Source organism: Uloborus diversus, chromosome 6 (assembly GCF_026930045.1).
Source record: "Uloborus diversus isolate 005 chromosome 6, Udiv.v.3.1, whole genome shotgun sequence".
Classification (NCBI taxonomy): Eukaryota; Metazoa; Arthropoda; class Arachnida; order Araneae; family Uloboridae; genus Uloborus; species Uloborus diversus.
In genome coordinates, this window is record NC_072736.1 from 144,409,175 (window position 1) to 144,432,952 (window position 23,778).

Genomic DNA, 23,778 nt, shown 5'->3' on the forward strand with positions numbered 1-23,778 from the left:
AATGATTGACAAAATGAGAATGCAGTACAATTATTTACGTAAATACATTTTTTTAAATTAGTTGTAAATTTCGTGACATGTTTCGAGAACTAATTAAAGCGAAATAATTTTTTGCTTTCACGACCTTTAACAGATAAAAATAAATGTTAATGTTCTATTTACTTAACTTCAAGCTGATATTGATTATAAAAATTTTATTCATGTATTTACTCACTGCTTAGACATAATTATTATCATTGCTTTTTTTTATTATTGCATTTTTTTCGACAACCAAATGAAAAAAAATCGAGAAACCTTATTCATTTAGAAAATACATGTACAATAAGAGTAAATCTTAATTTTTGAAAACTTGATTAATTACAACAGAAAATCCAAATATCTCAAAAAAGCGTTCCAAGGTATAATTTTTTTAATGAATAAGGTTTCTCGATTTTTTTTTCCATTTGGTTGTCGAAATAAATGCAATAATAATAAAAAGCAATGATAATAATTATGTCTAAGCAGTGAGTAAATACATGAATAAAATTTTTATAATCAATATCAGCTTGAAGTTAAGTAAATAGAACATTAACATTAATTTTTATCTGTTAAAGATCGTAAAAGCAAAAAATTATTTCGTTTTAATTAGTTCTCAAAACATGTTACGAAATTTACAAATAATTAAAAAAAATGTATTTACGTAAATAATTGTACTACATTCTCATTTTGTCAATTATTTACATTAATAGAAAAATTCCAACTCGTAATAAATAAAACATCGCACAGCGCAATATTAATAGCAGACGAATTCGGCAAGTTGGTGATGAAAAATAAAATTAATTTTTCCATCAAAATACTGTGCAAACTTCCTGTGGACGAAAGCCGTACATCGTCCACTATATTAGCCCCTTACTACAACCAATTTCCAGTAGTATTTTTCTGTTTTTGCTTTAATAGCTGCCTCTAAAAAAATGAGAAACTTAGCATCATTTACATTGATCTGCTGCGATTGTCGGGAGCGGTGCACATACAGCGCCCTCTGGAAAAAGTGAACGATCGTTGCCACTTCTACATAGTAAAGATTTATCTCCTCCCCTTTACCCTCCCTGGTCTTACCAGTAACTTACCGGATCCAGTTCAGCCATGTTAAAATAAAGCGTTTCCCTGCATGTCGAACATTACCAAAAAATATTATCAAATTATCATGCCGTGGCGCGAGTTTCATTGCTGATGACGTCAGCGTTACTCGATCATTGCTAATTATATATATATATGGCTAATTATATATATATATATGAGGATTTTATAAAACGAAGATTTTCATCCTACACTACTATACTACTGAAATTAAATATGTACTGGTACAGTCTGACCGTCGATGAGATGGAAAATCAAACATACGGTTTGCTGGCGGAAATGTACGCATCTATTAGTTTTCAGGGATACTAACTTTTGATATGTACACTAGAGTGGTTCAAAAAAACTTCTTTTCAGTTGGAGTCCAGAACAACCCCCATTTCTTTTCGACTTACTAATAGTATTATGCTGTAAAAGTTTTAACTTCATACTCAAATTTTAAGAGGCTGCTCAATGACCCTTTAATTTAACATTAGCCGCAACATAAAAATATGCCACAGAACATTTAGAAACATTTAATTTCCCCAGCTGTTTTTTTTTTTTTTGTAAATAATTATTTTATTGCAATGTATATGCATATTACTAAGCATTTTTTTTAAGTTAAAAATATTTTTAACCCCCCACCCCTGCCCATACATTTGAAGTTTGGGGGAGAGGGTTGAGCACCCTCTTTCAGTTGAAATAGGAAGCTAAAATTTTTCCAGTCTATTACCTTCGAGTCATTCCATGTCAAGTGACCTAGGGGTCCCCACTCGACCATCTCCGATTTAGATGACATTTTACAGATGCCTTTGAAACTAATCTATGCTAATTTTCAGCCTCCTAGATCCAAATCCTGAGGAGCTAGAATCTCTGAAAAATGTGATCCAAGATGGCGGATTAGCTTTTTGTGGCAAATTGCCATGTTTACACCAAGTTTACAGAAAATTTTATTACACTGGGAGCCTGAAATTTTAGGCGCTTAAAGTATGTTTGACCGTTAGTATATTCAAGTATTTTTGTGAATTTGAGCTCGTTAGATTTTGTGTAGAATGCGCGTGAACTTATGAAAAAGCGCGATGGGAAATTTTTTCCCTAGATTTTAAGTTTTCATAAAATCTGAACAAAAATAATTCAAAAGCTCGTACTGCGTGATTCCATTGTAAAAATGTTTGTTTTTAATGAGTTACAGTTACAGTGCTTAAATATCTATTTTCAAAAAGATATTGTGATTCAAAGTGGTGATATACAAAGTGGTAACGAATTGCCATGTTCAATCTCAGATTACGGAACATTTTATAACACTGGAAACCTGAAATTTTATGATCTTAAAGTACTTTTCGTTGTCAATACGTTCTATTTTTTTCGTGAATTTGAGTTTTTAACTTTTATGTAGCAAGTTTGCAAAGTCTTGACAAAACGCAGCTGAGAAACTTTTTTCTGGATTTTAGAATGTCATAAATTCTGAACAAAAATGATTCAAATGCTCGAACTTTGTAATTCTATTGTCGATATGCATGTTTTTAATGGGTTATAGTTGCAGAGCGTAAATATTGATTTTCTAAAAGATATTGATATTCCAAGTGGCTATAAAAATAGTTCACATGAAGAATAGCCTGTTTTTAACGCCCTGTAACTCAAGTTTGTCACCTCGCACCTTCTTTTCGTTGCACCATGAGAAAGAACATATTTTTTCCTATAAAAATAAATTTTCTTTCCGATGGTGTTCTTTCAGATAAGCGAGAAAAATGAACCTGAAATACTATTTATCGTTAGCGAGAAAATCTCGTTTTACAATAAATAAAGAATGGGGAATGCCGTGGACAACCGGCTTATAAGGATAATGCATCTGTTATAAGTCAGAAATGGTTTTTTATCAATCATTTAAAAAGATACTTTGCAAATGAATTATGATTTTAAAAAAATATCTTGTTCTGCCTAGTGTATCAGTCTGCTTCCTGAACAAAATACTTTTCTGAATTTTAAAAAATTTAATCTGCAAAAGAACTTTTTAAATGATTAATAAAAAACTATTTCTGACTAATAACAGTTGCAAAATCCCTATAAATCGGTTGTCACGGCATTCCCCATTCTTTATATATTGTAGAACGAGATTTTCTCTCTAACGATAAATAGTATTTCAGGCTCATTTTTCCCGCTTATCTGAAAGAACACCATCGGAAAGAAAATTTATTTTTATAGGAAAAAATATGTTCTTTCTCATGGTGCCAACAAAAAGAAGGTGCAAGGTGACAAACTGGAGCTACAGGGAGTTAAAAACAGGATATTCTTCATGTGAACTATTTTGATATCCACTTGGGATACCAATATCTTTTAGAAAATCAATATTTACGCTCTGCAACTATAACCCATTAAAAACATGCATATCGACAATAGAATTACAAAGTTCGAGCATTTGAATCATTTTTGTTCAGAAGTTTTGTCATTCTAAAATCCAGGAAATAGTTTCTCTGCTGCGCTTTGTCAAGACTTTGCATACGGGCTACACAAAAGTTAATGAACTCAAATTCATAAAATTACTAGAACGTATTGACAACTAAAAGTACTTTAAGCTCCTGAAATTTCAGGCTTCCAGCGTTATAAAACGTCCCGTAATCTGAGATTGAATATGGCAATTCGTTACGACAGATATAATTTCAAGCTCGTTTTTTTATTCTTATTCGAAAGAATACCATCGAAGAAAAAACTTATTTTGAAAAGAAAAAAATGTGTTTTTTTCTAATGGTATAAACAAAAACAAAAAAAAAAAAGGTGCGAGGTGACAAACTTGAGCTATAGCGCTTTGAAAATAGGCCATTTTTCATTTGAACGGTTTTGATAGCCACTTTGAAACACAATATCTTTTAGAAAATAGATATTTAGGCTCTGTAACTGTAACCCATTAAAAACAAGCATTTTTACGGTGGAACCACGCAGTACGAGCTTTTGAATTATTTGTTTTCAGATTTTATGTCAACCTAAAATCCAGGAGAAATTTTTCCCATCGCGCTTTTTCACAAGTTCACGCGCATGCTACACAAAATCTAAAGAACTCAAATTCACAAAAATACTTGAATATACTAACGGTCAAACATACTTTAAGTGCCTAAAATTTCAGGCTTGCAGTGTAATAAAAGTTCCTGTAAACTTGGTATAAACATGGCAATTTGGCACAAAAAGCTAATCCGCCATCTTGGATCACATTTTTCGAAGATCCTAGATCCTCAGGATTTGGATCTAGGAAGCTGACAATTTGCATAGGCTAGTTTCAAAGGCATCTGTACGCCTCTATAAAATTTTATACAAATCGGAGATGGTCGAGTGGGGACGATTTGAAAAATTAGCTCAGTTGACGTGAATGACTCCTTCAACAAGTGTAAAAATATTGAGGGGTGTCCTGTTACCTAGGAGAAACTTTTTTTACAAGTATTTTAACCACCCTAATGTACACTGTAAAAACAAATGTGTCAGGTTACCAGTATTAATGGATGTAACGTTACACGAATTCTGAAGTATGTAGCATCATTGTTTTAAAAACTCAAATTAAATCCTCTGCGACCTGTTTGAGATTCGCGTTCTGGTTTCGGACTACACTCAGGTCATTTTCTCTCTTATTGCAATAAAAATGTCTCGTTTGTATATTAAAATAAGTAAATAAAGTGCGCGTTGGTTGCTAAACAGCATGAACTTGATAAGTCGTCCAAGGGAGTCAGATGAAAGTTTAATTTTTGTAAGCATACAGAAAGAAATTTCTGATGTAACCTGACGCAAAACTGAGGTAAACGTTAGGCTATAGTTTCATAACCATGGTGTAACCTTCCACAAGCGATGTGTAACTTTACAACAGTTATATCTGTTAGGTTACTCAGAGCAGTGGAGACAGCTAAGCTGCCCCCGATTTCATGGAGTAAGGTTACACAAAAATTTTTACAGTATATGTTAGCCACTAAATTCAGCAGAGTCACATTCAAATTAACGAAAACGCGCATCAAATTATTACTTTTCCCCCGCATTCAGATAGACTCGTCTTAACTCGACGTTTGCCAATTCCATATCATCCGTGGTCAGACTGTGTGTAGTATCATTTATTTCTCTGAATAACGTACAAGGAACGCCTTTAATGAACGCAAAATATGTGCACGTTTTTAAATTTTATTTTTCTTTTGCTTAATAATTGTTGTTACGTTTGATGATTGCGGGAAAACTCTCTGCTGAAAAATTTGTCTATTTCTTTTTATGATTTGTTGCTTTATATTGCATTTCAGGTGACGTGGTTTTCGCAACAAAAGCTTTTACGAAGGCCCAAACGGGATTTTAAAGAAGATACGAAAGGAATAAAAACAAATCTCAATGATCCCAGGTGGCCGCAGATGTGGTACTTGGTAAGTACTACCCTCTTTTTAGGCACTGCACAAATCTTTTACCATAACTGCTTCATACTAGATCAGAATTTGTGGTTTGATTTTTATTTCCTTTGCTGTGTCCATGAATTGCGCTATCAATCAAAAAAGAGGGAGTGCTATTGCCTCGAGAAGTTGGACTTACAATTTGGACGATAACTCGCTGAACCATCGAGAGATGATGCCACTAGTCATCTCCACTTCCACAGCTTAGACATGATGCTGAAGCAGAAAGAAATATCATTCAGTCCTCTGTTCCCGCTGTAACTGTTCAAGTAGCCCTACATTTCCTAATTCTTTGGTGCAGGTCACAGTAGGATTATCAAGCGGCTTACACCACATAGCGCGCGGGAACAGGCTTACCAGCATGTACTGTGCGGGTCTACTAGGCTCTGGCTTGATGCAATAAAGGAGCTTCAGTTTTTTAAATCATTTCTATTTAATCATTTTATTTAATAAAGTATTATTTATTAAATACTCGAATTTTATTAAATTTTCTAAATATTTGCATTTAAATAGATTTTTTTTTAAACATTCGGCATTTAAGGAGCTTAAATTTTCTAAACATTTGCATTCAATTAAGTTAAACTTTCTCAACATTTGCTACATTTCCCTACATCTTCGAAAAATATGTTCTTTATTGTCACGAATTTTTGAACCTATTTACAAATCCTATGGATCTTCATTGTAAGAATCATAAAAAATTGATGACTTGAATAACGATATCATTGAATTTTACTGTTAATTTAGTTTTTTTTTTTTTTTTTTTTTTTTTTTTTTTTAACACGAACAATAACGTCTCACAATCGTGACAGAAAGCGAAAAACAGATGCTTTCACGTGAGAAACAAAATGTAATCTACTAAGAGTTGAGAATTCTCTTACGCCCAAATTGCGACGCTGACCGTTAGCCATTCCCCAGTCGACTTCGGCGCTGGAAATGTTCACTTGCGGAAAAAGAAGCGAGCCGTAACGGCGAGATAGCTGCGGGGACTCGCTGGCCACATTCCTTTATCTTGCAGCGTTTCCAGGGTTACCCTCAGTCGTATCAGTGACATAATGGAACGAAATTGCATCGCTCTGTTGCCGACGCCAAAGTGGCCAGATGATATTACGTTGTTCTTCACGATTTTTTTTTTCTATTATTCTTCCTTCCTTTCTCCCCTCCTTTTTCAGAAAATAGAAGTTAAAAGTGTTAGTTAGTACAGGGCTTTGGAGTCAAAGCGAAAATGATCGACTCCAGGAATTTAAGAGCCTTCGACTCCACGACTCCGACTCAACAGCTCTGGCAGATTTGGCAGTGAGTTACGGTCCCTAAGCCAGGGCTAAGGCAAAATTATATGCAATATACCATACAGCCCGGCTATCCCATCCAGAGACAGCAGTTTCGTTCTCATTAGAACTCCTCAGTCTGGAATAGTAAATAACCAAGCTGGAGGCAGATGTCACCTCATTGAAGCTGAGTAAATAAAGTAAATGTAGCTCACCAGCGAGTGTCCGCAACATGGTACGGCTCGACTCGTGAATTGAAGGCAAAGCTTGGGTATTTAGCAATAAGTTAGAGCCCCTGAGCCAGAGCTATGGAAAGAGCTACATGCAATATAACAGAAAACTTGGTTATCACATCCTGAGACTGCAGTTTTGTTCTTATTAGAACTCATCAGTCTGGAATAGTGAATAGCAGTGCTGGAGGCAGTTGGTGAGTTCAGTGTAACAGAGACGTGGTATTGCGGGGATCTGAGATGGGAAACTTTTGCAGGGTTACTGCGAAAGTAAACCAATTTAACTCAACGCGAATTATCCTTCCCAATTACCCTTAAAGTCCAAAGAGAGGTTAACATTTTCTAGGTCAATCGTTTAGTCGAAATCTTTACACCTATTAGCTTATATTTTATTAGAAGCTTATCGATGTAGAGACTATAATTCTTGTATCAAAAAGGGCACCTTGAATTCCTAAGGAGTTGATTGATGTGCATGAAATATCAAGAGATGACTGATAACAATCTGATCGCGCAGCAACAATTATCATCATCTCCATTTTTAAGCACTTTTATTATACTTGGCCTGATTGTCACGGATAAATATAAGGCCTGGTTTTGCTTATACATCTGCAACTAGACCACTTGGAGACTTCGGGATTTCACAAAATGATTTGCTTAATCTTAAGGTACAACTTAACGCTAAAAAATTAAAATTCTGAAATTAAATTATTATTTCAGTTAGGATCTTCGCAACAGTAATGTTAAAAGCAATCATAATGAAAATTTTGAATTAAGGCTACTCTGAAGCAAGCATAAATCCTAGAGAGGAACAAGGAATAAATTTTAGTGCCAACTGCTAAATGTTTTAGATACGTATATAGGTTTTTTCCCTTTTAGTACCGAGCATTTGTTTGAAAAAATAAGGTGAAATTTCGTGAGGGTAACATTATTCTATTTCTGATATACATTTACACTAAAAAGAATAAAATAACAGAATTTTGTTAAAAATACCAAGCACTTTTCATAATGCACTCAAAAGGACAAAATAACTTTTCTGGGTCAGAAAGAACAATTGAAGAATTCCTGTAGTTTTCGAAAATTCCAAGAAAATGACACCACAAACGAAGAAAAGTGCGGTTCTAGTCATTTCAAACCAAACTTTCTCAATAAGAAAAATATGCTTGTTTCAACACTCAAATTTGTGATTGAAAGCTAGATAATGATAATGAATTCTTTTCATGATTTAAGCTGAAAATTGTCCTTTCTGACCCAGAAAAGTTATTTTGTCCTTTTGAGTGCATTGTGAAAAGTGCTTGGTATTTTTAACAAAATTCTGTTTTTTATTATTACTATAAACTGTACGTACCTCGTACCGTGCTGTTTTATTTTATTTCTATCTCTCCCATTGATCATTGACTTCGTGCATCGTTACAGTATTTTAGGTTGAAGAATAGAGCTTTTATAATATAAAAATTCAATTCTTTGTGTAAGAAATTGTAATATATCCATAAGAAATGGTTTCAAACGGTTTGAGGAGTAAAAAGTAATCAACAACGTTTTAACGCAGAAAATTAGCTGATTCCTGCATACACGTGTTTCGGAGTTACGGGGAACTTCTTTTTCAATGTAAAGTAGTGAATTTTTTAATGCAAAGACATCCAGATGTCTTTTCTCTCAACAAAGGTATTCATTTATTTCTTAGTTTGAGGAGTGTTTACAAACGTCTAAAATAATTAGGTATGTATCCGTATACAAACCCTTTTCCACATCGCGAAATTCGAGATTCTACTGTGCGACATTCCCCCTAACTTGGTACTATAATGTGACAGTCTATATTTTTACGTAGTCATATGTTAAATGCCGTGGAATTTCTTAATGTCTTGCCAAAGGGAAAGATTAAATATGACACGTTTATTTTATATCATTCAAATACAGAAATGTATGAAAAATACCAGAAAATAAGTATACTGTACGGAAAGACGTTTCTTTGAATCATTAGTCAGGTGACCATACGTCCCGTTTTCAGGTCCCGTCCTGTGGTCCCCCCCCCCATACTGAAATGTTCGTTTGTTTTCAGATACAGACGGTATCACTGAATGCTTCAACCAAAAGTCACTTAGTGGAGCTTGTTTCAGTACTACTTTCAAACCAATAAATTAAGTGATGCAGAATTTTTCAATATATTTTATATTTACCAGGGACTAATGCATCTATAAAAGAATATTTTCGCCTGTGACAGACATGTTTTTTAGAGAAGAAGCACAGTTGCAATTCGCAGTTCTAAAAGCGTTGCTGATTTTAAAAGTAAATTGCATGAAATTCTGCCAAAAATTTCATTCTTATTTAAAATCAACACCAAATTTATGCAAACAAATTTCATTCAAGTTACATTAAAAACGAGCTGATGTGTGCATCACATGACTTCCTTTTGCTCCAATTTAATGTCATTTCCCCATTATTGGCAATTTTTATGTGATTCAATTGTTTACTCTCTAAATATCACCAAAAGTGGCCAAACTGAAACCGAATTAAAAAATTTTTTTTTTTTTTAATATTCAAATCTGTCACCAAGTTGGCGACAAAACTTGGCAACCAAAAGACTGGCGACATATCGCTAAATGTCCGACAAATTATAACACAATTTGAGTTTACATCGAAATTAACAATGATTTCCCCCAAAAAAGGGTCAAAAGACCCCCTCAGGAACATTCGACTGCAACCAAAGTTAAAAGTGCACAACTAGACCCTACTAGGATTCCACGTACCAAATTTCAACTTTCTAGGACATACCGTTTTTGAGCTATGCGAGATACAAACACACATACGCACATATATACGTACATACGGACGTCACGAGAAAATTCGTTGTAATTAACTCGGGGGTCGTCAAAATGGATATTTCTGGTGTCTGTACGTTCCTAGGCATATATCCACGTGTTGTCGGGTCGAAAAAAAACTCAAAATTCATTCGGGGGTGAGAAAATTGGAAATTAAGGCCGATTTTTGAGTGAAAATTTTTTTGCGAATACAATACTTCCTTTTTTGTAAAAGGAAGTAAAAACTACATGAATTCTATTCTTTTAAGTGCTTATTTCTGTTTCGTTGGTTCTGTACTACATTTGAACCGGTTTGATTCAAGGTTAAAATAGGCGCGCTATTGATACAGCATTTAATCGAATTTTTCCTTCTTTCACACTGGATATCTTAGGAAGAAAAATCAAAAACCGTTGTTAGAGCAAAACACATTAAAGTTGTTATTATTTTCTTTTTTTTTTTTTTTTAATTTTAGAAGTCTCGAAATAGCATTTATCCAAAGTGTTCATTATCTCTCTGGGAGGTCTCAAAAGCTGGGTTTGTCTTCTATATATATATATTGATATCAGGCAGGCCCTAGCTCAGGTGTGGTTTCGTAGTATTTGATTGCAAAAATTGTGACACAAAGAGGGAAATACCGCAACAGAAAAGGGATTTTTTTTTTTTTTTTGCTCATCAGTGGCACTGGCAGTTTACTATGGTTAGTTACAATGGAGGTGGAACCTTCCAGAAGTGATTTTTGGGAATGTTGTTTCATGAAAATAAATAATATGATTTAAATTACTTAAGACATAGGACTCCTGAAATTCAATATGCATTTGAGGAAATTAAATGTTTTCAGTTTAATAATACGATTTATAAAAACAAACTAGAAGAGTTAAGTGATTATTGTGTCTATAGTTTTGCAATGCTTTTAAAAAATGCATTTTTTCCTTTATACGAAATTCGATTCAAAAGTGATTCCACTCCCTGTTTTCCAAATTTTGCTCTAGTAATAGCGGACAGTCGGACCCTGATTTAACAAATTCATTGGGACCGAAACTTTTATACGTTAAATCGGAGTTATTCATAATATTGGGTTCTGATTTTTTTTTCCAAAAATTGCATTTACCTTATCTAAAAGCCCTAATAATCAAATGCGCAAAAATATCTATAATTAGAAAGTGTATACCTTTTATTCAGCATTCCGCGACTTATTGCGCCCGAGTTAATTTGAAATTTTAAAGTACTGTGTAATAGATGTTTGAAAATTTCCTTCATACTTGTCAAAATCTTCACTTTCGCCTTTATGGGGAGAAGAAAATATTGTGTCACTTACAGCCTGCTGCATGAGATATGTTATTACACTTTCTAGGCCAGTAAAGCACTTGAAAAAGTAACAGTTTTAAGGGGAGTTTCATTATTGCTTTTTGCATCAGAATCGCTTTTCATTGGCTGTCGTCAAAAATGGTTGATTCCAAGCAAAATCTTTTTCTGCTTTGGACAAGATGGATAATATCATTTGGAAAACAATCCAGTATTTTCTCTCAAATTAATCAAAAAAAAAAAAAAAAAATGTTCCGGCTGTTAAAATAATTCGTAAATTCGGGGTTTAATATTTGGTAAATAGGGGGTTTTGCCTTCATTTTAGTCGGGGAAAATGAAAACTTCGCTAAATCGCGAAATTAGTTAAATAGAGGTTCATTAAATCGGCTTCCGACTGTATTTAATCTTACCTTTTTATGTGGCTTCAGGTAAAAGGAGTTTCAGTACATTTAAAGTTCTTAAAATTTATTTCAGAAATAATTCGACACAATAAAGCCTCTATCAGATTTGGTCATCTTCTGAATTTAATCCAAAATCTCTGAAAAAATAATTGTCACCGAAATTATTAGCACGTTTACTCCTCAGAAAGCCAGAAAAGTTATTTTGTGGATAACTATAAGGTTGTCTTTGTTGAAGGACTGATTTATACGCTTTTTGTTTCTTAAGACTTGCGCTTCAGTTCTTCTTTTTTTCTTTTTTATTGGAATATTTTTTTAGCAAATACTGTTGTTTGCATTTCTTAATATAAAACGTCTGCTTTTAAAACATTCAAATTAGTTAAATGAAAAAAAAAAAAAAAAAACGCGTAACCATCTAAACCACTGCGTTGTTTGGTGTCCGTGCTCATGAAATTGTAATATATGAGTTCACCAATATACCTATCCAAATACCATAATTGTTTTAAAAAGTTTCACTTCCCTTTTTACAAAGAAAGTTTTTTTTTTTTTGAGCCTTATCCTGCTTGCTGGAGAAACCTATTGGATTGGAAGCCACACAGATTAGTGCGATTCAACCGGTGGTTCAGCGGACCGGCACTGGTCAGCAGAAAGATTTGACCGGTCTTCAGAGATCTTTGCTCGCGTCCACGTTAAAAAAAAAAAAAAAAAAAAAAAAAAAATCCTTACTAAAAATAAAAAAAATAATAAAAATAACGATAAACGTAACATTAATTTCTTATACTTTTTACGGGAGTTTTGCGATTGATTTTCATTCTATGATTTTTCTCGTATGTCCATTTACTTATGTATAAGTGTTAAAATAATTACTTTTCATATGTTGTTGTTGTTGGTTTTGTTGTCTTGCGCTAGATGATCTGGCAATTTGGGGTGCGCTGCTTCATTTTTCCAACTGTACTGTAATTTGGTGTGAAGTCCGACTTCCACAGTACATACATGCTATAAAGACCAGTTTATAGGGTAGGTAACACATTTACAACACAACAACACATTCGCATAAAGAAAGGACAAGAACAGGAGAGAGAAAATGCGTCCATGCCGAGCCGGAATTCGAACCCGGACCTTCCTGTCGCAGTCAGACTTCTCTAACCACTGGATAAGTCAGACGGCTTTTCTTCCTATTTAAATACTTTTTGTGACAGTTCTTTAATACCGAGTAAAGTTAGTTTATATGTTTTTTATTCTTGTAAACAAAAAATGGGGGGGGGGGGAGACCTCCATATTTTTTAAACTATTCAAATAGTTTTTTAGCAAAAAAAAAAAAAAAAACTTCACTGGTCCTTGAATTTTTTTAAAAAATGTTTTGCCGGTCCGTGGGTGCAAAACATTTGAGAATCACTACCTAGAACTTTTTTTTAAATTTTTTTCACCACCAATCGTGCTTTCCAATTTTCTAACATTATGGGTAAATATTTTTCAAATATTTATTAGAAATATCTAATTAATTTATTCGGAGTAAATGCTTTAAATACTTCGAACAAAAATATAAAAGTTAGGGAAATTATTGGAAAAATCAATGCTGTTTTGTTGAAGTACATTAGCACTTAACATATTTTAATGTTCAAAACATTTCAAAATGGGAACAACCTTAAATATCTCCGCAACACGAGTTCAAAAGTACCGTGTGTAATTGAGTTTACCTAATTAAACTACTTGATTTAATATTGTTAATTACACGGGTCTAATTTCCCTGGAACAAACCCAATTAGTATTAATTATAGAATTTTATTCTTGTTTTATGCCTCGCGGCATTCTGCGCGGAAAATGTATTTCCTGCTATCTCAAATTTCGCCTTAGAAAGAAGATAATAGAGCCAGAATGGAGGCTCTGCTTTTCTCCTTCCAGAACGCGACGGAGAAGACTGTCTTCCTCTAATTACTCTTGGAGGACATTTATCTAACCGTTGGCTTTCGCTTAAAACCACTAGCCCGTTAATGATTCTTTAAGGAAGTGGTATTCTCTGTTACTTAACACTAACGCGGAGAGGAAGAATAAATCAAAAGAATACATCTAATTAGAAGTTCCGTATATTGATCGATCAGTTTTTTTGGATGATGAAAAAGAAGTTTTTATGATTTTAATAATGTTGGAGTACATGGAGGAATTTTTACGAGTTTTGAATGGATTAAAGGCACATGGTATCTGTACGACAAATGTGTGACTTCACGAATTGACTTCACGATTATTTTGAATCGAGATCTCAGTATGTGATAATCTAGAACTTGAGATGTGATAATCGAGAACTCGAGATGTGATAATCGAGAACTCGAGATGTGATAATCGAGAACTCGAGATATCATAATCGAGAACTCGAGATATCATAATCGAGAACTCGAGATGTGATAATCGAGGACTCGAAATGTGATAATCGAGGACTCGAAATGTGATAATCGAGGACTCGAAATGTGATAATCGAGGACTCGAGAGATGCGATAATCGAGAACTCGAGATTTGATAATCGAGATTTTGAGATTTGATAATCGAGAACTCGAGATGTGATAGTTGAGAACTCGAGATGTGATAATCGAGAACTCGAGCTGCTATAATAGAGAATTCAAGACGCGACAATCGGGAACTCAAGATTTGATAATCGAGAACTCGAGATGTGATAATCGAGAACTTGAGATACTATAGTCGAGAAATCGAGATCTGATAATCAAGAGCTCGTGATAATCGAGTACTCGAATGATCGTGAATAATCAAGTAATTCGGTTCTGAGAACTCGATTATGCCCATCACTAGTGTGAAGAAATATTTACTAATTAAAACGCTAGGTACAGTACAATACCTGCATTAACCATGGAAGAGAAACGAAAATCAAACAACTCTGGAATAAAAAGTAAATTAATAAAATAAAGAATAAAAGCTAATGCAGTTCTTTTCGGAAAAATAATAGTTGACTCTTAAATATTTTAGACTGTTACGTTTGGGAAAAGTAGACCGAGGTGAAAAATTTGAGACACTGCATTTTCAAAAAGGAATAAGTCCGATTTTTTAAATATATTTATTCATTTATTTATTTATTTTTGAAACTTGCAGTAGTCTACAAAGAGCAAAGATTTTATTGTTTAATAGAATTTGAATTCAAATGTTATTTTTCATTTCTGGCAGTAAATTTTTACCTTCAAATAAAAGTGGAAAATCACAATTTTGCCCCATTTATGGGGCAAAATTTTCATTAAAATATTTTACTAATAACATATTTTGCTATCTATTTGATTATTAAAAATATTTTTCCTTGAATGAAACAATAAAAAACATGAATATACTAATAAACGAGCACATACATGATATCAATGAAGAACTGAATTAATGTGTGAATAAAACGAATGAATGATAAATAAATCAGTGAATGTGCATTCATAAGTAATTAATGAATAAACCAATGAATATGTAAATGAATTAATATATAAATGATTGAATGAATTAAATAAATTATTTCATCATGCTCAACTTACATTGCTACGCATGACACTTGATAAATTGTACTAAACATTTAAAACCAAAACATGCCCACTATTAAATAAATAAGTACTATATTGAACTGAACCTCAGTGGTTCTCAGTTAATATTTGAAACGATAATAATGAGACCTTTATCATTGTGTAATAACAAAAATTGTATTTGATGTGTCACAAAATATTATAATCAGAGCCTCAAATTTTGAAAATGGCTTGTATTATCATGCACCTTGATTTCCAGAGTTATCCATTTTCTGACTGGAATCGACTAGATGTTTAATAATATAGTTAAGCTATTGCTAGATAGCTGTCGCTGCAAGCCGTGTAAAATATTTTTGTGTTTCGCTTTGCCACACATTCGCCCAACTATGCCTTTAGCAATTTCTTCTGAGAATATTACAGAAAAACAAAGACATTAATTATCTGAAAGCAGCGTTATAAAATTGAGCAACGAAGATTCTTTGTTCATATAAATGAATTTTCGGTTTGCCGTCGAAGTGTTTCAAGTTTGTTAGTAAATATTTATCTCACTAGCGATTGCAACATGCCAACTACACATTTTTATTTCGCTTATAAAACAAATATATTGATGAACAGAGAGAGAGAGAGAGAGATTTAACGTCTTTACAAGCGTATTTAACGCATTGAAAATCTGAAATGCGCTTTCAAATTCCCGTCAAGCTTTTTTTCACGCTTTATATTTAAAACTAGCGCTATCCAGGGGGAGGGAGGAGCCGGTCTTTTCCCTTAAAATAATTCGTAGTGCGATATTGGTGACTTAGAGCAAATCTAAGGAGCCGTTCACAAATGATGTTACGCTTGAAAAGGGTAGGGAGGGAGGGTTCGGGGTTCATGAACTTCCGATAGTTAGTCTCAAGGGGGAAGGAGGGGATTACAAGAAATGTGACTTCACACATTTTGGTTCAAATAAAAGATTTCGTTATAGCAATATGTTCATCGAACATTGCGTCAGATGTGACGAGGGGAGATGGTAAGGTGAAGTGTAATATCCTTTATGGACAATCCGTGTGGACGTCAATCTAATGTTGTACTGAAGTGTTATAACTAACTTCGTTTCTGCTCCCCCCCCTCCATAGAAACGAAGTTAATTAGCCCCCCTCCCCCCCCCCCCCCCGCGCTGGCAAATACTCGCCCTGGGGGTACTTGTCATCTCTTAAGACGGCCCTACCGATGAACCTATAATTTTAAAACAGTATTCCAACCAAAGTCACTTTTTATAAAGCACCGAAAATTATTACATATTTCTAAACATTAACATTCATGCAATACATAGAGAAATAATCTTGATTTTAATTGTCAATTGCATTAATATATTTCAGATAGATTTTTTTTTTCTCATTTACTTTTATTTCTCACATGTAAATCCTTTCTGGAACAACTGGCCAGTCCCCGCCTTTGGTTCAACCAGGTTTTTTTTTTTTTTTTGGGGGGGGGGGGGGGGGAGGGCAACTTTTGTTTGAATAATGTTTTCAGCATTTTTTAAAAATAACTGCTACTGTAGATCTACTGATTGTATATCCACTCTATATGATCTGAAATTTTGTACAATCCATACAGAAGCATCAAAGACCGAGCTTCTGAGTCATCTCCCCCCCCCCCTCAAGAAAAGAGAAAGGGAGATGGAGAGAGATATACTAAGTCTTCAAAAAGGACGCAACCTTTAAGCATTTCAATGCCACAGTCTGTGTGGCAATGAAATTTTTCTCCCCCCCCCCTTTTTTTTTATCAGCGCCCTTGCAATTTCGAATATAGGACGTAAGTGTTTAAAAGGATATCGTTCAAAATTCAGAAAGCCTATCGTTAATAGAAATGTCTCATTTGGAAAACAAAATACCTTATTGTTTTTTGTAAATACAATATTTATAGTTCTGAAATTTTCAGTTTAAAAGGTAAAGATTCCCCTAGACGACAATTACGCGAAGCTAGAAACGAAAGGAAAGAACACAAAGACATTTTCGCAAATTTAAATGCCCGCCAAAGTTAGGGTTGTCTCAATTGTAAGCGGTCTCAATTGGTAGCGATCACCCCCGCGCTAAAATTAGCTCTGCTTTCGGGAAGGCGTGCCGAAGTGTCTTCTCCTCATGAATGCACAATATATCTGAAACATTTGTATGTACAATTACGATCAGCTTTTTACATAAAATGACACATACTTTTTGGTTGCTTACGTGAAACTAAAGCACCAAGACTTAATAAATACCAATTGCATTAATTTAATACCAAGTCATCAGATTCGAATTAAGCTTTAGTTAAAATCCTTAAAAACAATATTTTTGTTCAACTCTGTTTCACTTAAAGAAATTCAAACAATCTTAATTTAATATGTTCTTTTAACGATACAAACTGTATTTCAAAAATAGAAACAGGAAGGAAAAAGAGAGTTATTACAATTCGAAAACTCACCCATGTGACGGGAAAAAGTCCAACAAAATAAACATAATTAGTCGCACATCCTAAATGTACCAAAATATGAGGTTGGTGAATAATAAACTTACACTACGATCAATAAACATAGCTAAAGAAACAACTTTCATATGCTGAAAAGAGTTAAGAACGTTGAATGTAAAAAATAAAAAAAAGGACAGACGATAAAATAAAAGCTATGTCCGAATAGGGCAACCAATTTTAAACTAATTTAAAATGAAATTCTAGATGGAAACGTTGTTTTAAGATTTGGACAGCAGCCAAAAAATATCTTTCAAAACAATTATTCGAATTTTACTTGCTCGCGCATATGCAAAATGGCAACAGGAAAGAAATAAAAATTCCTGAATAACGTTATGTTAATTAACGTTTTAATTAATATCTCTGCTAATTAAAGTCGCACAATTACGAGATTGGTCCTATTGTTTTCTTTGGAAAATTTCGAATTGATCGGTATCTCGTTTGACTCCCGATTCGCAGTGGTTCTAGAGAAGATAGATCTTCAGACAGACAGACGCGAACAGATTTTAATATTATAGTGGATAAAAATCCTTTTTTAATCCCACAGTTTTTTTTTAAAACTTTTTACGCAAAATGAAAAATATCATTAAGAATAAAAATTTAAATATTTCAAGTTTCTACTTTTCATGCCATCTTCCATTTCATCTTGGGAATTTAGTTTATTACAGTGCTTACTGTTTTTGCATTATTCAGTCCTCTTAAATGAATTTCATTTTTCTAAAATATGTCATTAAGAGTTTTTGCACCTTTAAAAGGAAAAAAAAAGTTTTAATTCCGAAACACGTGTGTGAATCCTTTATAATTCTTATTTTAATTTTAATTTATTTAAATGTTTTAATTTTCAATATTTCGATTACTAATTTTGCTATGAATTTATTTCTCACCTAATATGCGTCAACCGATTGAGATTCAAACAAAGATGTATTTTTCCTTTCTTTTCAAAGTTTTTTTCTTTTACTTTTTTAAAGCGAGTTATAGAAAAAATCTTATATGCCTCTATTTCCCGAAACTTCAAATACTATTTAATGGCCATCTGTATGGTAACCCTGTGAGATTTTGATCAATATCAATATCATTTTGGAAACCGCTATCTTCTTCCGCCTAATCATTTTCAGGAATTTCCATCAAGGACAAGCGATATGCTACGATTTGGGCTCTACTAGAACGAAAACTTTCCCGAATGAGTAATGAAAACGTCAAACTTTTCTTTGCTGGACAAATGAGGCCTTCAAAATATGCTCTTCTGAAAAATAATGATCCAAGAAATTAATTGCATCATTATTAAAATCGGATAACATCCTCCAGATTGAATATAAGAATCAATCATTACACTAGTAAGAAAAAAGAAATCAAAAAGCATGACAAAATATTATCGTTACAGAAATATAAAGTTAGATAACTCTAAAATGTCTGAATTTGCGCTATCCGTATATCTATCCATATAAATGGACTTACAGTAGTTAATTATACAAATTAGGTAATTTTGCTACTTTTTTTATTTGCACTAATGGTACCCGCACGGCTTTGCGCGTAGTTAAAATAAAAAGGGCATTCGGTTCGCCTGTATATTTACAAATAATGAATGATGAATTTCTCGCTAATTGGCTATGTTCATTCGCTCTCCCATACTACGTCATGACAATTTCGTAATTTACTCGACCATCTTATGATAATTTTGCTCCGGAAAATGTTCTTAAAATTGAAATAGAACGAGCTGATGTGTGCATCACATGACTTCCTTTTACTCCAATTTAATGTCATTTCCCCATTACTGGCAATTTTAATGTGATTCAATAGTCTACTCTCTAAATATCACCAACAATGGCAAAATTGAAACAGATTTAAAAAAAAAATTCGCCAAGTTGACGACAAAACTTGGCGACCAAAAGACTGGCGATATATCGCCAAGTGTCCGCCAAATTATATCACCACTTGAGTTTGCATCGAAATTAACAATGATTTCCCCCCCCCCCCCAAAAGGGGCAAAAGACCCCTTTAGAAACACCCGAATGCAACCAACCGAGGTGCACAACTAGACCCCCACTAGGAGTCTACATACCAAAAATCAACTTTCTAGGACACACCGTTCTTGTTTTATGCGACATACATACGCACATACATACATACATACATACAGACGTCACGAGAAAACTCGTTGTAATTAACTCGGGAATCGTCAAAATGGATATTTCGCGTGTCTATACGTTCTTAGGCACTTATCCACGTGTGGTCGAGTGGGAAAAAAAAAAACTCAATATTCATTCGGGGGTGAGTAAAATGGAAATTAAGGTCGATTTTTGAGTGAATTTTTTTCACGAATACAGTACTTCCTTTTTTGTAAAAGGAAGTAAAAAGAATAAAATCGAATTTTCGAAAAATCGCTTCGAGGTGCACACCCCGATGCTACAAACTAACTTTGTGCATAATTTCGTAAAAATCGGCCGAACGGTCTAGGCGCTATGCGCGTCACAGACATCGTACAGACATCCAGACAGAAGACTTTTCGCTTTATTATTAGTAAAGATTTAGAGCATGCACTTAAATCTTTTTGAATCCGAAATTTTCTCAAAGAAGTTAAATCAACAAAAGTAACTCGCCTGAAAAGTGGATTTAAACACTTTTTTTTTTTGCTTAAATATTGTACATTAAGGCAAATGATAACCTTTGTGCTAAAAATAAAATAAGAAATAACAACGTCAAAAAGTACAAATAGCAGATTAATGCAGACTCGTATTTCGACGTTACAAGGAACGTCTTTTTCAATGCAAATGCTTCTGTCGAATGTGTTTTCATCCATAAGCTCAATACTTTTGCATTGAAAAAGGCGTTCTTTGTAACGCAGAAACACGTGTTTGCAGTAATCTGCATTAATCTACTTTTTGACGTTGCTATTTCTTATTTTACATTGTACCTTATTTCAACAATCATGGTCATGTTTAGTAAGTATTTTTATTTTTAAATAGTTTTATTTATTTACAAAAAAGAAAAATAATAATAATTCCTTCAGCTTGTTTCATATTTCCTCTTCAGTAACTACTAATATTGCACTATTAACTTTTAATTTATTTTTCATACATTATTTTTAAATGATCACAAGGTGATTCATTTACTTATATCTATATGAAATACGTATTTCTTTACTTTCACCATTTAACTTACTTCTTACTTTAAGAATTTAATGTTCTTATTCCCTTCTAATTGATTCAATTCATTAAATTCCTCGGATTTTTAATAGTTTATTGCTAATTGTAATATATTCCAAAATGTTTATTAACAATTTAATTCTAATTTTTGATCTTTATTTCATTTTTATGCCTTATACTTACCTCTGGTACTTTTGTATGAAAAAACTTTTTGGTGAAAATTTTAGTTCATTAAACAATAAAAGCTCTTAGAAGAGAAAAGCCCATCTTTAGAATTATTTTTTTATTTATCTTTGCTCTCAGAATGCAATTAAACTATTCACTCTTAATCTGCAGTTTTGATTACTTTAGCATATTTTAATAGCATATAGCAAGGGTTTTTTTTTTTTTCTGTTTCATTTCTCTGTTAAAAATTCTTTTTAGAAAGGTCTTTTAAAAGGTTTTTATAAAATACGTTTTTTGAATATCGTCTAAAAATACTCGAGAACTTCAAGAAAATGTTCTTATCTTGATTAATTAGAAAAGTTTTCTTGAAAAGAATTGTTTATCTTTCATTGTTCTTCAGTATATAATGTGAAAAATTTGTTAGTTTGTTATTTTTTCTTTTTATTTATTCAGTTATTATTTTTTTAGTGCTTTGTAAACCTGATTAAGAATTAAATTTAGCAGTAAACAATTCACACGTGGAAAAGTAACTGTAATTAATAAAAGTTTTCGAAGAACGATAACGTCGCTTAGCGTACTTTTGAAATGCTACATTGAAATATCGTACCAAAACAACTATCAGCTAAAATAACTATGAACAAGCCCGTCTTTTTAAAGTTTTTCAGGGAGGGGCAAAAAATGTATATTTAATGCGAATTGTATTGAAAAACAATGAAAACCAAGCTTGCAAAGTCAAGGGGATGGGCCCCAAGGGGATGGGGGGATGGACCCCCTGACCCCCTAAATGACGGCCCTGAATATGAAAATATATAGCAATTTAGTGCATTCATTAGTATAAATGAATATTTCTATTTATTTTTAGGTCGATGCAGTTTTTATTTATATTTTTATTTTATTTTATTTTATTTATTTATTTATTTATTTTTTTGGTTCTTAAGCCTGGTATGTCTTTGTGCAACTGGTTTAGATTAGAATCAAGTTTCTTTTTTTAATTAAAATGTTTAAACTATTTGCTGATTTATTCGCTTTTGTATTACTAAATGCTTCCGCCCGGAGATATTTTTAACGTTCCTACAAGAGTTGAAACTCGGGAATACGCCTCAAAAATTTAGCCGCGAGTATTCTTACGTTATGCATTTTAAATAAAAATTTAGCATTGCGAAAAAAAAGTTCCGTACAGAAAAATTGGTATTTGAAAACTACTTGGGTATATTTTATCCTCATTAGCTTTTTCTGCGATCATTTTCCCAACATGTCAAGATTTTCAAACAAGTTTTCTGCCATTAAATCGCCACTCTCTTCCTTTAGCGTGAATACCTCATCATATAAATTAAATCAATTGTAAATTAATTAATTTAACAAGCATATTATTCCCGGTTGTTGACCGATTAAGTAGATACCCGAACCGTTATTAAGCTCAAGTATATTTAATTGTTAGTTTCAAATCAGTACTTTTTAAAAATTATTTCCGTGCTTAAACTCACCTTCCTTCGCATTTAAAAGAATTAAGTCCATTTAATCCCAGGAAATCATCTAATGATTAGTTTAGGTGTTAAATATCCATTAGTTTAATCGAGCAAAAATATTACGGTGTGATAAAGATTAACCTAAAATTAAGTACGCTGTGTGTTTGATAGCTTCCGAAAATTTATTATCTTCGCAGCATTCCCATCTAATTACGTTTAGATCCGCTTATTTTACCTTTAAACGGCAAAGTAAAATAATTATCTTTTAATTGTGCCGTGGACCGAAACACTTCAACTTATAAATGTATGTCTATATATTTTCGAAAATCTATATCCTTCGTGTTATATTGTTTTTTCCCAAAGTTTTATTTAATATAATTCTTACCCTGAAATATATTTAAACACATTTTATTATTTTGTGAACACATTCTCCAAATACATGAAATACACCGCCAGCTCAGTCAATTCCAGCCGAGGACTGCAGTTTCGTGCTTATTAGCACTCTTCAGCCAGGCTTAGGAAGTGGCTGAGCTGGAAGTGTTTAAACCTCTTAAGGAAGCCAAGAGTGCCAAACAAACTGGTAGCTAGTATAGAATTAGCACTGACCCAAACGAGTGACCGAAGCAATGGTTCGGTTCAACTCGAAGATTGAAGGCAAGGCATGGTATTTTCAGTAAGTTACCGTCCTACAGCCAGGGCTAAGGCGGAAATACATGAAATACACCGCTAGCTCAGTCAACTCCAGCCGAGGACTGCACTTATGCAGATAAAGCACGAAACGTGCTTTATCTTCGAGTTGAACCGAACCATTGCTTCGGTCACTCGTCTGGTCAGTGCTAATTCTATACTAGCTACCAGTTTGTTTGGCACTCTTGGCTTCCTTAAGAGGTTTTCCACCTCCAGCTCAGTCACTCCTATGCCGGGCTGAAGAGTGCTAATAAGCACGAAACTGCAGTCCTCGGTTGGAATTGACTGAGCTGGCGGTGTATTTCATGTAACTTACTGAACATTCTCTAAATTCTGACGGTTTCTTCTCTCTCTTTTTCTCTCTCTCTTCTTAACCGATATTAAAGAATTGATTCGAAAAATATGTTCCAGTATCCGAAAAAGATTGTAATTATTTTTCTTTGCATAAACCGGTTGATTACTTTGATTTAGCGCCGTATTTTGAAAGAATTCAATTAAATCTGGTATTAGGAAAGGATCGTATCACATATTTGAAAAGGCACTTCCCAACATTCATTATAAAATTATCGTGCTATTTCTCTAAGTTGGGGTATACAAAAATTTGTAAGACTACGGGGTTAAACAGTATTTTATTGACAATTTTGAAATTTAATTCGTACAAAAGTTTGAGCAATATCATGTGATTCTACATTGAAGTAATTTTTTTATATTACTAATTCGCTTCGTAATAAGATCTGGGATATTTTATTCATATTAAAGTTTTGCAAATTATAATTTGTCAACATTGATTTGATTTTCAAATGAATATTTTAAATTCCACAATAAGTTTTTCATTTAAGGG

At 33.2% G+C, this 23,778-nt stretch overlaps 1 protein-coding gene across 3 annotated transcripts in view; it reads left to right on the plus strand.

Moving 5' to 3' along the window:
* LOC129223976 (furin-like protease 1, isoforms 1/1-X/2) overlaps nucleotides 1-23,778 on the plus strand; it is a 414,934-nt gene that overhangs the window by 280,609 nt on the left and 110,547 nt on the right. For all 3 annotated transcript variants that reach the window (XM_054858365.1, XM_054858364.1, XM_054858366.1), the window contains exon 3: nucleotides 5,361-5,477. In XM_054858365.1, the coding sequence (XP_054714340.1) occupies nucleotides 5,361-5,477 (117 nt within the window). The remainder of the gene's footprint in view (nucleotides 1-5,360; nucleotides 5,478-23,778) is intronic.